At 39.4% G+C, this 14880-nt stretch overlaps 1 protein-coding gene across 1 annotated transcript in view; it reads right to left on the bottom strand.

Moving 5' to 3' along the window:
- SYCP2L (synaptonemal complex protein 2 like) overlaps positions 1 to 14880 on the bottom strand; it is a 115214-nt gene that overhangs the window by 18151 nt on the left and 82183 nt on the right. Inside the window, exons 24-26 of the mRNA XM_047859581.1 lie at positions 14324 to 14397; positions 14084 to 14153; positions 56 to 157 (exon numbers count right to left, since the gene is read on the bottom strand). Coding sequence (XP_047715537.1) covers positions 56 to 157; positions 14084 to 14153; positions 14324 to 14397 — 246 coding nt within the window. The remainder of the gene's footprint in view (positions 1 to 55; positions 158 to 14083; positions 14154 to 14323; positions 14398 to 14880) is intronic.

Consider the following 14880-nt stretch of genomic DNA (forward strand, 5'->3'; position numbering starts at 1 on the left):
GCTCACAAATCTGTCCCATTCTTGCTTGAATGGCTGGCCGGGCACATAATGTCACCTGCTAAGCCCGTTTCTTCCGTCACCGAGGAGGGGGATTCCAGAGCATCGCCTTCTTCCAGTTTTGATTGTTTGGACTTAGCAAAACTGCCTCCTGATAGGTCTAAAAGCAAGCACAGCACATTAATGATGGCACACCCGTTCCTTCTGTCCCAAATTTTATCTCTTCCTCTTCTTACCAGTTAATACCCAACCTTGGTGAGCAGCCAGCGACACTTGTTCCCTGTGACTCATTACTTACCCATGACAGCACCAGCATCAAAGCATGACGCGTACTGATGCCAGAAAGAGGACACATGGGAACAGGCACCCCTTCGACAAGCCCTGTAACATTTAGGAACGGCCCGCTTAGCAAGGGACAGGCTGATCCAAATGAAAAGCAGCAGTGGTTAGCATCAGAAACGCTGCCAGGGCTCAGGCTAAACGGGAGGTAGCAAGGTAATCTGAGCAGATAGGCCTTCAGAAGCTCATCAGATGGCCCCGCGGAGCGCGCCACCTGCTGGCGACGCTGGAGCTTTACTGCCGCGCTGAGTGTCGCCTCCTAGAGGAGGCCATCTTGGCTGCTCACTAGCTGCCGTGACTCTGAGACCTTCAGCTTCTGAGATGTAAATATAGATCCTCTTTTCAATTTGGCAATTACTCGGTATTTTCTATCTGATGTCCGCTTTCATCCCACACATGTCCTTGCTCCGTCTGAGCCCTCCCAGTCTTAGCAGTGGCACCACCCCTGTCAACAGAACCCTCGAATCAGGCTCAACTCCTGTGTTTCCTTACCATCCACGTCTCCTCCATCATCGAGGTCCTGCATACAGAATGAACCCATCCCTCTTTCTACATTCCCACACCATGACCCTGGTCCAAGGCCATCCTCCCCGGAGGACCTCATCAGTCTCTTGCCTCCAACGGTATTGCCTCCCAAATCTCTCTCCTCCCTGAGCTCCACGAAGCAGCAAACTTGTGTTTCCAACTGCTTGGTCAACCACTCCATCTCGAAACCCACTCTATTCTATTCTTCCCACCCCAAGTGCTTTCTTCCCCACCGTGCACTTAGCCCCGCTTAGCTGTGAAGTCATGTGGCTTTGCCCCTTCTCCTCACTGCTGTTTTTCCCCTCTGAAGTGGAAAAATCCAAATTCATTACTCAATAAATACTGTGTGTAACAAGCTGTACGATATGGTGCTGTAGGGGAGAAGCAAAGACACGAGTTTCTCTTTCCGTGCTCTGCTTCTATACGTGGTCTCCCTGGCGGGGTGGGGGGGGGGGGCTCAGACACCCCACCCATGTTCTCATCTCAAGGTCTTTGGTTCTTGCTGCTCCTCGGACTTGAATCCTTTCCCTCACGGATCTGCCCTGAGCTTTCCTCTGGGCGACCGACGTAAAGTTTCAGTACAACCCCCCCAGCTTTGAAATCTCTTTCCATGTTTTTCCTAGCCTCTATCACAACGTAACACAGTGCGTGTTTTACTTTTCTTGTATATTATCTGCCCTCCCCGCCCCTCCTCCCAACACACACACACACACACTGGAAGGTAAGCTCCACTGAAAGGGGGCATGTTGTCTTTTTTTTTTTTCCCATCAGAATAACACTTAGCAAAGTGCCTGGTCTGTAGCAGACACTCAGGAGATGTTCATTGAATGCGTAAATAAGCGAATGCCAAAAATATCTAAGTTCCTACAAAAAAAGATGTAAGATACCTTAGGAGTTCCTAAGATGGCAACAGAGGGAGACCCAGAACTCCCTCCTTCATGGACACACACACACATTTCCAGAGCAATTCCTTCTAAAGAATGGTGGGCTGACTAAACAGCTTTTGCACAGCAAGAGAGAGGGAGACACAGTAATGAAGGCACTCCCCTCTGCAGTGGGGAGGGAAAGTACTAAGGGAAGGGGAACAGATTTGTCTGCTCCGGGGCACAGAATAAAAGCTGTGGTTTAAAAGGGCAGCTAGAATATAAAAGATCTAGCCCTAGGAACCTGCCAAACAGAGGGGGCGCGGGGGTTGCTGATCCACTCACTCTGGATCAGAGGGGCTGGTGAGCGCCATGGTTTACGTTCCCCTTTTACCTTGATAGCACAGATGGAAGCGGGGTTGGGCTGCCAGAGCTGACCTACCTCCACACCAGCCGCAGCCCCAGCCCTCCCATCAAGGGGGTGCCAGTGGAGCACACAGCAGACACCCCTGATCAGCAGGCACTACAGCTCTGGCGGTCTCACCAAGACGCAAAACGCCCTGGAACACTCCAGGCCTGAACCACTTCACCTCCAGACAACTTGCCGGGGCACCTCCCTCAACTTCTCCCCCTCACGGAGAGTCCCGAAACCTCCGGGCCCTTGCCTGCTTCGGCTCCGGCTGCCCCAACAGAGTACCTTCTGCGTGGAGGCACCCAGGACACCCCAGTCTGCACCCACTTCGGTTTCAACTATCCTGCCGGGGTGGCCCTCTACTTACAACGCCTGAGGATGTAGAGAAAAAGGAACCCTCTTGCACTGTGGGTGGGAAGGCAAACTGGTGCAGCCCCTGTGGACAACAGTACGGGAGTTCTTCAAAAAGTTAAAAACAGAACTACCTGATGATCCCGTGATAGCACTATTGGGTATTTACCACCAAAATACAAAAACACTAATTCAAAGGGATACATGCACCCTTATGTTTATAGCCAAATTATGGAATCAACCCAAGTGCCCATCAATTGATGAGTGGCTAATGAAGAGATGGTGTATACACACACACACACACACACACACACACACAATGGAATATTAGCCATAAAAAAGATCAGCCATAAAAAAGAATGAAGTCTCGCCTTTTGCAATGACATGGATGGAGTTAGAGAATACAAGGCTAAGCAAAATAAATCAGGCAGAGAAAGACAAATTTCATATGATTTCACTCATATGTGGAATTTAAGAAACAAAGGAGTAAAGAAAAAAAAAAGAAAGACAAACTAAGAAACAGACTCTTAACTATAGAGAACAAACTGGGGCACCTGGGTAGCTTAGTTCGGTAAGCATCCAGCTGTTGATTTCAGCTCAGGCCATGCTCCCAGGGTCATGGGATTGAGCCCCACCATTAGGAGGCTTTGTGCTCACAACAGACAGCCTGCTTGGGATTCTCTCGGTCCGTCTCTCTCTGCCCCTCCCCTGCTCACATGCACTCTCTCTCAAAATAAATAAACTTAAAAAAAAAGGAGAACATCCATAATGTTTACCTCTGTTTATATTGAGCAGTTTGGGTATTACAGGTATAATCATTTTATATTATCTATCAGATTTCTCATCAAATAATTTGCAGGCCAAGAAAAATGGAATGCTATGTATAAAGTGCTGAAAGAAAAAAAAGGCCAACCATGAATACTTGACCTAGAAAAGTTGTCCTTCAGAAAATGGAAAGAGAGATAAAGACGCTCCCAGACAATTAAAAGCTAAGGGAGCTTATCACCACAAGATCTGCCCTACAAGAAATGCTGAAAGTACTTCATCAAGACAAAAATGAAAGGATACTAATTAGTAACATGAGAACATGTGAAAATATGTCACACTTTCAAGTATGTATATAGTCAATATCAGAATACTGTAATATGGTGGTATGTTAATCACTTAACTCTAGTACAAAGAATGAAAATATCGGAAATAACTATACCCATAATGTAATGTGTGCCCAACAGGAACAGAGATAAATTGTGACGACAAAAACATAAAATTTGGGGGAATTTGTATGGAATAAAACTTAAGTTGTTACCAGCTTGAAATAGACTATTAGATATCTAAGACCTTATATGTAAGCCTCCTAGCAATGACAAAGCAAAACCTACACAAAAGGGAATATACAAGCATCACCAATTCACAAAAGAGAGGAAGAGATTAACAAAGGAACTACAAAGCAGCCAGAGAACAATAAGATGACATTAGGAATTCCTTACCTATCAATGGCTAAATGTAAATAGACCGATTTAAAAAATGGGCAGAGGATCTGAATACACATTTTTCCAAAGAAGACATCCAGATGGCCAACAGACACATGAAAAGATGCTCAACATCAGTCATCATCAGGGACATGCAAATCAAAACCACAATGAACTATCACCACAACTGTTAGATTGGCTAAAATCAGGGAAACAAGAAACAAGTGTCAACGAGGAGGTGGACAAAAAGGAATCCTCATGCACTGTTGGTGAGAATGTAAACTGGTACAGCCACTGTGGAACCAGTATGGAGGTTCCTCAAAACATTAAAAATAGAAATACCATAGGATCCAATAATTCCATTACTGAGGGGCATTTACCCAAAGAAAATAAACTGGAAGAGATCTATGTACCCCTATGTTTATTGCAGCATTATTTACAACAGCCAAGAAATGAAAGCAACCTAAGTGTCCATCAATAGACAAATGGATAAGGAAGGTACGAGGTGTGTGTATATTATATGTGGAATTTAAGAAACACAGCAGATGAACATAGGGGAAGGGAAGCAAAGATAAGATAAAAACAGAGGGAGACAAACCATAACAGACTCTTAAGTAGAACAAACTGAGGCTTGCTGGAGGGGTCGGGGGATGGGTTAAATGGGTGATGGGTATTAAGGAGGACACTTGTGGGGATGAACACCGGGTGTTATATGTAAGTGATGAGTCGCTAAATTCTACTCCTGAAATCATTATCACACTATATGTTAGCTAATTTGAATTTAAATTAAAAAATAAAAAATACAATATATAAAGAAGTTATAAAACTCAACACCCCCCAAAACAAATAATCCAATTAAAAATGGGCAGAAGAAATGAGCTGAGCAGGACTCCCGGCACTCAGCCAGCAAGGAAACAGAAGACCAAATCCTCCAGCTATGCGGAACTGAATTCAGCCAACAACCTGAATGAGCTTTCAAGTGGATTTTCCTCCAGAACCTCATCCTCTGGCACCTTGTTCGGCCTTGGGAAACCCAGAGCAGAGAACCCAAGGCAGCCCCCCCACCCTCCTGATCTACAGAACTGTAAGATAAAAGATCTGTATGGTTCCAAGCATGTATTTGATCTGAGTTGTTTTAAGTTTGCGGTAACTCGTTACGGTAGCAATAAAAACCCTATGTGTAGAAGACTAAAAAAAAAATTTTTTTTAAATAGGCCAAAGAAATGAACAGATATTTCTCTGAAGAAATACAGATGGTCAACACACACATGAAAGATTCTCAACATCACTCATCAGAGAAATGCAAACCGAAACTACAATGAGGTATCACCTAACACCTGTCACAATCGCTACAATCAATTAACACAAGAAACAAGTGTTGGCGAAGATGTGGAGAAAAAGGAACCCTCTTGCACTGTTGGTGGGAACATAAATTGGTGCCGCCACTATGGAAAACAGTATGGAGGTTCCCCCAAAAGTTATAAATACATACATACGTACATACAAACATACATACATATACACATAAATAAGAGGGAGGCCTGGGTGGTTAAGTCAGTTGAGTGCCCGACTCTTGATTTCGGCTCATGTCATGATCCCAGGGTCGTGGGATTGAGCCCCACATCAGGCTCTGCACTGAGCATGAAACCTGCTTGGGATTCTATCTCTCTTTCCTTCTGACCCTCTCCCCTGATTGCACACACTCTCTAAAATAAAATAATAGTTAAAAATAGAGCTACCCTACAATCCAGTAACCACACTACTGGGTATTTGTGAAAAAATACAGAAACACTAATTCGAAAGAGGTACATGCAAAAAAAAAAAAAAAAAAAAAGAGAGAGAGAAGGCCAAATGAAGAAATCTACTCTTGGGGCGCCTGGGTGGCGCAGTCGGTTAAGCGTCCGACTTCAGCCAGGTCACGATCTCACGGTCCGGGAGTTCGAGCCCCGCGTCAGGCTCTGGGCTGATGGCTCAGAGCCTGGAGCCAGTTTCCGATTCTGTGTCTCCCTCTCTCTCTGCCCCTCCCCCGTTCATGCTCTGTCTCTCTCTGTCCCAAAAATAAACGTTGAAAAAAATTAAAAAAAAAAAAAAAAGAAATCTACTCTTAACTATAGAGAACAAACACGGTGACCAGAGTGGAGGTGGGTAGGGGGATGCGTGAAATGGGTGATGGTGATTAAGGCGTGCACTTGTCATGATGAGCATTGGGTAATGTATGGAAGTGTTGAATCACTATATTGTACATGTGAAACTAACATAACACTGTATGTTAACTATACAGGAATTTAAAATAAAAAAGTTCTATTAAACACTTTTGATTAAAAAATAAAATGAAAATCATATCAAATGTCATTTCCAACTATAATGGTATAAAACTAGAAATCAATTACATCAAATAAGGAAAAATAGAAAAAACAAACACATAGAAGCTAATAACATGCTATTAAACAACGAATGGCTCCATATAGAAATCAAAGAAAAATTCAAATAATGCTTGGTGACAAATAAAAATGAAAACACAAGAATCTAAAATTTTTGCATTGCAGCAAAAGCAGTTCTAAAGGGGAAGTTTATAGTGGCATAGATCTACCTAAAAAAACAACAAAAATCTCAAAGAATGAAAGATTATACCTAAAGAAACTAGAAAAAATAAAGACCGAAGTAAACAGAAAAGGAAGATTAGAGCAAATATAAATGAAGTACAAGCAAAATTTAAAAGCTCATTGAAACCTAGAATTGGTTCCTTGAAAAGACAAACAAATTGATAAACCGTGAGCAAGACACATCAAAAAACTTGAAAAATATGAAAAAAAAACCCTACTGACACCACAGAGATTAAAACAAATTATAAAGGAATACTATAAAAGGTTCTATGAAAACAAATTGGGCAAACCAGGAGATGGGTAATGCCCAGAAATATAAAATTGAGCAAAATTGAGTAAGGAAGAGAGAAAATCTGAAAAGATTGATTACAAGTAAGGAGATCAAACAAGTAGCCCAAAACTTCCCAGCAAGCTAAACTTTATGACTACATGACTTTACTGGTAAACTCTATCAAAGAATATTAATCCTTGAGGTGCCTGGGTGGCTCAATAGGTTAAGCACCGGACTCTTGATTTCAGCTCAGGTCATGATCTCACTATTGTGAGACTGAGCTCCATATTGGACTCCAAGCTGAGCAGGAAGCCTCCCTGGGATTCTCTCTCTGCCTCTCTCTCTCTCTCTGCTCCTCTCTTGCTTGCGGTCTCTCCCTCTCTCTCAAAATAAACAAACATTTGGAAAAGGAAAGAATATAAATCCTCCTCTCAAACACTTCCCCCAAAACAGAAGAGGAGAGCACATTTCCAAATTCATTTTATGAGGCCAGTGCTACTATAATATCAAAACCAGAAAAAGAGGCCACAAGAAAATTATAGGCCAGTGTACTTGATGAACATAGATGCAAAACTCCTTAACATCGTATTACCAAACTGCATTTACCAACTCATTAAAATGATCGTCATGATCAAGCACGATTTATTCCAGGGATGCAACAGTTCAATATCTGCACACCAACAGGATACGTAACATTCACAAGAGGAAGGATCAAAACCATATGGTCATCTCAACAGGTGCAGAAAAAGCATTTGACAAAATACAACATCCATTCATGTTAAAAAGTCTCAACAAGGTTAGTTTGGAGGAACATACCTCACATCACAAAGGCCGGTCATGAAAAACCCACTGTTAACATCACACTCAATGGTGAAAAGTGAACACTTTTTCTCTAAGATCAGGAATGAGACATGGATGTCTACTCCTACCACTTTCATTCAACCCTGCACTGGAAGCCCTAGCAGTCACAACTGACAAGGAAAAGAAATAAAAGCATCCAGGGGCGCCTGGGTGGCACAGTCGCTTAAGCGTCCGACTTCAGCCAGGTCACGATCTCGCGGTCTGTGAGTTTGAGCCCCGCGTCAGGCTCTGGGCTGATGGCTCAGAGCCTGGAGCCTGTTTCCGATTCTGTGTCTCCCTTTCTCTCTGCCCCTCCCCCGTTCATGCTCTGTCTCTCTCTGTCCCAAAAATAAACAAACGTTGAAAAAAAAATTAAAAAAATAAAATAAAAAAAAGCATCCATACTGGTAAGGAATAAAACTCTACTCACAGATGGCATCAAAGATACTAGGTATATAGAAAACCCAACAAAACCTCTACCAAATATGCTCAGAATGACTAGATTTAGCAGTTTCCAGAGACGGAATATATACAAATCTTCTGCATTTATTATACACTCATAAAGTAGAAGAGAAATTAATAAGGCAATCCCACCTATAATTATACCACAAAGAACTTACCTAGTAAAACAAATGTAACCAAGGAGGTGAAAGACCTGTACACTGAGAACTGTAAGACATCGATGGAAGAAATTAAAGACAACATAAATGCCAAGATATGCCATGTTCATGGACTGGAAGAATTAATATTTGTTAAAATGTCCATACTACCCAAAGCAATCTATAGATTCAGTGTAATCCCTATCCACACAGCAACAGCATTGTTCACACATCTCAGAACAAATAATCCTAAAGTTGATATGGAACCATGCAAGACTGCAAAGCCAAAGCAATCATGAGAAAGAAGAACAAAACTGGAGGTATCACAACAAGGTACAAATCACTATCTTTAAGAGATATTTTCACTCTCATGTTCACTGCAGCATTATTAACAATAGCCAAGACATGGAAATAATGAAAGTGTCCATCAGCAGATGAATGGACAAGGAATATGTGGCATATATACACTATGGGGTATCATTCAGTGATTAAAAGATGGAAATCCTGGCATTTGTGACAATATGGTTGGACCTGAAGGCACTATGCTAAGTAAGCCAGATAGAGAAAGTATTGTATGATCTCTATCGCTATATGATGATGCATGTATAATCTAAAAAACCGAACTGCTCAAAAGATGAATTGTTTGTTTCCAATAGTGGGGGTAGGGAGGAAATGGATGAAGTTGGTCAAATGGCATATACTTCATGGTCAAATGAGGTTATAAGATGAATACGTTTGGGGAATGTAATGTATAGCATGATGACTACAGTTAGCAATACTGCATTGAATATTTGAAAGTAGCTAAAAGAGTAGATCTTAAAAAAATTCTCACACACAAAAAAACTATTTGAAGTAACCTATGTATTGACCTTATTGTGGTAATCCTTTTGCAACATATACATATATCATATTGTATACCTTATTCATTATTTGTCAACTAAATCTCAATAAAGCTGGAAAATAAAATTTATAGAAGCATAAAAGTTCCTCGAACAACTATGTCAACCTTAAAGAAGAGTCAAGAGGATCAACTCTCCCTATTAGATAGCAAGATGTGCTATGAAATTAGAGTAATAAAAAAAAGATAGTATTAGTGTGATAATCCAGACAGACCTATGAAACGCTAAAGAGCTCCCAGAGATTGACCTACATTTATATGGGAACTTAATATTTGACAGAAAGCATTTTAACACCAGGGGAACAATAAAAATTATTTAGAGGTGACACAAAAGACTTAAAATCACTAAATGATTTTAACATCTGGATCATTACTAAAGCCATATGAAACTAAGAAATCCACCTGGATAAGAGATTTCAGTGTGTAAGACAGAAGTCTAAAATTAAAAGAAAATTAAAAGAGTATCTTGGTTATCTAGGGAAACAGATAAGCATTACCAAAGGGGAGAAAAAAAGCAAACAAACCCAAATAATTGGGTTACATTAAAGTTGAGCAATCCTGCCCTGTAAAGAAACTTAACACAATTTTAGTAGGCAGACAATAGATTGGAAGATGTTTGCAATACTACAAACAGATACAAAAAGATAAAGCAAAAGAGATTGACATCTAGAATATTCAAGCAGCTACTTTAAAAAAAGACAAGACAGAAACCTCAATGAAAAAGAGTGCAAGAGATATCAAAAGGAATTTACAGAAGAAGAAACCCCAAAGACACACAAGCATATAAAGAGATATCTAGCTTAGTTATCAGAGAAATGGAAATGTAAAACAATGAAATACCAGGTTGCCCTATTAGACTGACAAAACTTGGAAAGCTGCGTAATGCCAACTATTAGTGGGGGTACAGAAATTTAGAAACACTTTGCACTTCTTGTGGGAATTTATAATCATACCATTCAGGAGAGCAATTAATCTCATTAGGGTGCATAAGAAGATACACATAAGGTGTCCATTACTTTTGGTGATGACATGGAATTAAAAGTCATTGGTATCCATTACGGAGAGAGGATAGGCAAAGTGTAGTAGATACATAACAGGAGTACTAGAGCAATGAACATAGATCTTAAAAACTGCTGAGTAAAATAAGAAATGAGATATAACAATACTATTTACATAAAATTACATGCATTTGCTTTACTATTTTATAAGAACATATATAAACAAAAGTTGAGTATTAAACATTTTACAAGGTGAGGGAAATGGGGAGATATTGGTCAAAGGGTACAAACTTCCAGTGATAAGATTAAGAAATTCCGGGGATCTAATGTACAGCATGGTGATTTTAGTTAGCAATATACAGCATGGCGATTTCAGGTCAGATTTTAGTGTTATATACTTGAAAGTTGCTAAGAGAGTAGGTCTTAATTGTTCTCACCACAAAAAAGAAAATGGTAAATGCTCTGATGTAATCATTTTCCAATATATAAGTGTATCAAATCAATGTGTATTCTACCCAGTGAAAATTTATTCAAGAATAAGAGTCATTTTCATACAAGCAAAAATTGAGACATTCATTCCTACAAGCAGACCTTCACAAAAGATATATTTTAGGCAGAAAGAGGTCCCCCAAAATGTGGAAGTGTAAGACACAGGAAAAATGTAAGCAAAATGGTAAATATATAGGTGTATAAAAATGGACATTACTACATAAAACAATGTCTTAAGGTTTAAAATTAAAATAAAGGACACTACCACATGTTGTGGTTGGGGCAGGCTAATGGGATTCAAGAGTCTTAAGTTCCTATACATAATCTAGGAGGAAAATAATGTTATTGATTAGACTTTAAAAAGTTATGCATGTTATGATTTCTAAGTCAACCAGTAAATGAAAAGAAATAGAGTATATAAATGATTAGAAGAAGAAATAGAATTAAGAATAAAATACATAAAATGCTTAAGCAAAATGAGAAACACTCAAGCAAAATAATATGAGAAACAAACAAAATGTTTGGGTCACACAGAAAGTACAAAATAAATTGGTAGATACAACCCAAATACAGGAGTATTACATTAAATGTAAATGGACTAAATACTCCAGTAAAAATGCATACTATTATATGAGGGCTGGGGGAGTCCAATTATAGGCTGCTTACAAAGGATATCTGTAACATGAGTATATATATGTTACGCATAAAAGGATAAAAAACTTATACCATGCCAATGCTTAACAAAAGAAAGAAACTTCAAGACAAAAACATTACTGAAGATAAAGGCAGTCACTTTGTAATAAAAATTTCAGTATTATGTGGATACACCATTTTATATTCATAAGAACCTAAATATATTTTATACAAAGCAAAATTGAACAGAACCAGAAAGAGAAATTGGTGAGTCCACAAACATAATAAGAGGTTTTGGCGTACTACTCTCAACAACTGATAGAACAATTAGACTGAAAAAAATTAGTAAGAATATAAAATTTGAAGAACATAGTTAAGAAAAGTGACTTAATGGATGTACATTTGTATAGACATTACAGTAACTGTGAAATATACTCTCTTAACAAGTTAGCTTTTTAAAAAGGTTGACATATACTGTGTCAAAAAGTATATCTCAAGATTTCAAAGGATTAAGTTATACAGACTCTAGCCACAATGTGTCCTCTAGCCACAATGCAAACAAACCAGAAAAGAGTAACAGAATCATAGCTAAAAGAAAATCCCCTACCATTTGAATCAGGAAATACACATCCAGAGCACCTAGGTGGCTCAATAAGTTAAAACATCTGACTCCTGATTTCAATTCAGGTCATGACCCCACAGTTTGTGATTAGAGCCTGAGTCAGACTCTGCACTGACAACATGGAGACTGCTTAGGATTTTCTCTCTCCCTCTCTCTTTGCCCCTCCCCTGCTCACGTACATTCTTTCTCTCTCTGTCTCAAAATAAATAAACTTTAAAAAAAAAGAAAAGAAATACATTTCCAGGTAATCTTTGGGTCAAAGAAAAAAATTTTAAAAATAGAAAATACTTCAAAGTGATAATGTATGTTACAATGTGTGGCACTCACCTATAATGATAAGAAATGTACACCATTAAAAATATAGAATGTAGGAAATCATGTATGAGACTATCTTTGACTTTTTGGTAGGGAAGAATTTCTCAAGACTAAAAAGTGCTAACCATAGAGAAAAGATTAATAAATTAGAATTCATCAAAATTAAAAACTTTATCCGAAAAACCAGCCATAAAAACCTACAGTGAGAGCATCACAAAAAGAGAAGGTGCAAACCACATAGTGGAAGAAGACATTTACAAGACCTATAACCAAGTCCTCAACATACAAAGAGTTCCTAGGAAGAGATATAAAAAGACCATCCTTTAGACAAGTGGGCAAGACATTTTAGACACTACACAAAAGAGGAAATTCAGATGGCTAACGTACAAGATGATGCTTAATCTTATTCGGGGATATTCAAATGAAAACTTCAACATGTGTACATACATAAACACACACAGAAATTTTAAAATCCCAAGGGTTGGGTAACATGAAGCAACACAACTCTTGTACACAGCTGACGAGAAAGCAAATTGATACAACCAGCTTGGAAAACCGGTTTGGCACATCTTCAATAGTTAAAGATATATAAACTCTGTGGTCTACCAATTCTATTCCCAAAAATATACCTAGAGAACATTTTACACATAGGTACCAGGAGAAACGTGTGCAATTCTGCACGGTGGCATTATTTAGAAACAACCCAAACTGCAAACAATCCAAATGTGCCACCGCCCTAGGACAGATGAAATATGCTCTATTCATATAACCAAACGTTATGCTGTGATTAAAACGAATACGCTTTCACCCACACCCATCAGCATGAATAGATTTTACAAATGATATTGACCAGAAGCAGGCCACATGAAATTTACACTTGTTTGTATTTTACGTGAGATAAAACTACATTACATATTATTTAGGGATGCATACCAAGAAAGAATAATAAAGAAAAGCAACAGAAACCTTTTCACGAAAGTCAGGACTGTCATGATCTCTTCAAGGGATGGAGGGAAGTAACAGCACATGATCCAGTGTGGAAGGTGTGGAAGATGCTAGGTCAGCGACAATATTCTAGTTCTCGCTCTGGGTTGGGGTTACACACACGTTCGCTTTAGAACCATTCTTTAAACTGTGCACATATTTTACATTCTCTTCTGAGGGTAGGATATGTATCACGATGTAGAAATGAAAAAAAAAAGAAAAGCAGTGGAATCCAACACAAAATTAAGGCTAATGGGCTCCCATGAAGGGGGAAAGGGCAGGGATGGATTTGGGGTGGCACCTACCAAGACCGTGAGACAGCAATGTTCTTTTTCTTAACCTGGATGTTGATTCACAGATGTTTGTTGCGTTGACATACCGCACATAATATACGCTACGTACAATATATAGCCATTTGAATCTTCCGGATACCTCATTTAAAATGTAAGGAGAAAACAAACTATTCAGGAACATCATCAAGAGTGGCTAGGTGCTATCCTAATTCACAGCACTGTGAATAGGCCTGCCTGAAAACCTTATCATAAATTGTAAGTGACCAACTTACTGGAGAGTGGAAAGAACCCCTGGACCAGATCCTTAGCAAAGTGCCCCCACTGAGGCCTCCTTTGAGGCTGGAGAAGAGGTAGCTGGCCCCAAGCTATATGCTTCTTGAAACTTCTTGGTCCTGAACAAACCACCTCCCGCCCCCGTGTCTCCTTGACCTTCATGCACTTTTTGAGCAGGTAAGCAGATCACAGTGCTCTCTCCAACACTCTGTAGAGTGATTTTTCTCTGCTGCAATTAGAATAACAGCCCAGCCTGTCAAAAGCAAATTAATTTTGCTTTATTCTGCAAAGATTTTAGTGCTCTCTCACCTCTGTCTTCCAAGTTTTGCAGCTTATGTTTGAACCCAGTACTTTTCGTCAACGATTCTTGGTCCACCGTCTCAAAAAAAAAAAAAAAAAAAAAAGAAAAGAAAAGAAAAGAAAAAGGCCATAAATGTCTATTAAAATAAGAAACAAATGGTGCTACATCATCCCTTAAGAAGGAATAAGTACATTATGCAAGTATAATATTAGTTCTGGAAAACCAGTTGAATAACAATTAAATAGTACCTTAGATACATTTTCTTCAACTTCTGAGTGCTCCAAGGAAGACAGATCGCTCAGTGGGTGGGGACTTTGAAGTTCTGAGTGTTAGAACAGTTTCAAGGGAATAAACAAGCTTAGAAGCAACTTCAGGTAATAAACGTCAGTCTCTATATTAAATATGACCATCCAAAAAATGGTACTAAATGAAAACAAACAAAAAAAACTTGCACCTTTCAGGGCATGTATGGTTATTAGGTTTGTAGATCTGTAGATAAAATCAAGAGCCTCAACTAAATCAGCCCCTTTCATAGCTGCCCACCACCTGGCCCCAAATATACAGGCAAGGCTCCTACTACCTCAAGTTTGTGACCTTTCTTCCTCCTCTCATAGTTCCACTTCCTTATTTCCTCTTACTCTCTAACAGTATATTTTTCTTTTTCTCTTCTCCTTACTCCTTTCGTCCTGGTGGCGGCCAAGCTAAGAGGTTGTCAGTCACGTCCTTACGGACTGCTATCATGTGCTTGGCAACGTGCTAAGCTGCAGAATTGATCAAGCAGAACAAACCAAAATCCCTAGCCTTA

The sequence above is a fragment of the Prionailurus viverrinus genome, chromosome B2, assembly GCF_022837055.1.
Source record: "Prionailurus viverrinus isolate Anna chromosome B2, UM_Priviv_1.0, whole genome shotgun sequence".
In the NCBI taxonomy this organism is placed as follows: domain Eukaryota; kingdom Metazoa; phylum Chordata; class Mammalia; order Carnivora; family Felidae; genus Prionailurus; species Prionailurus viverrinus.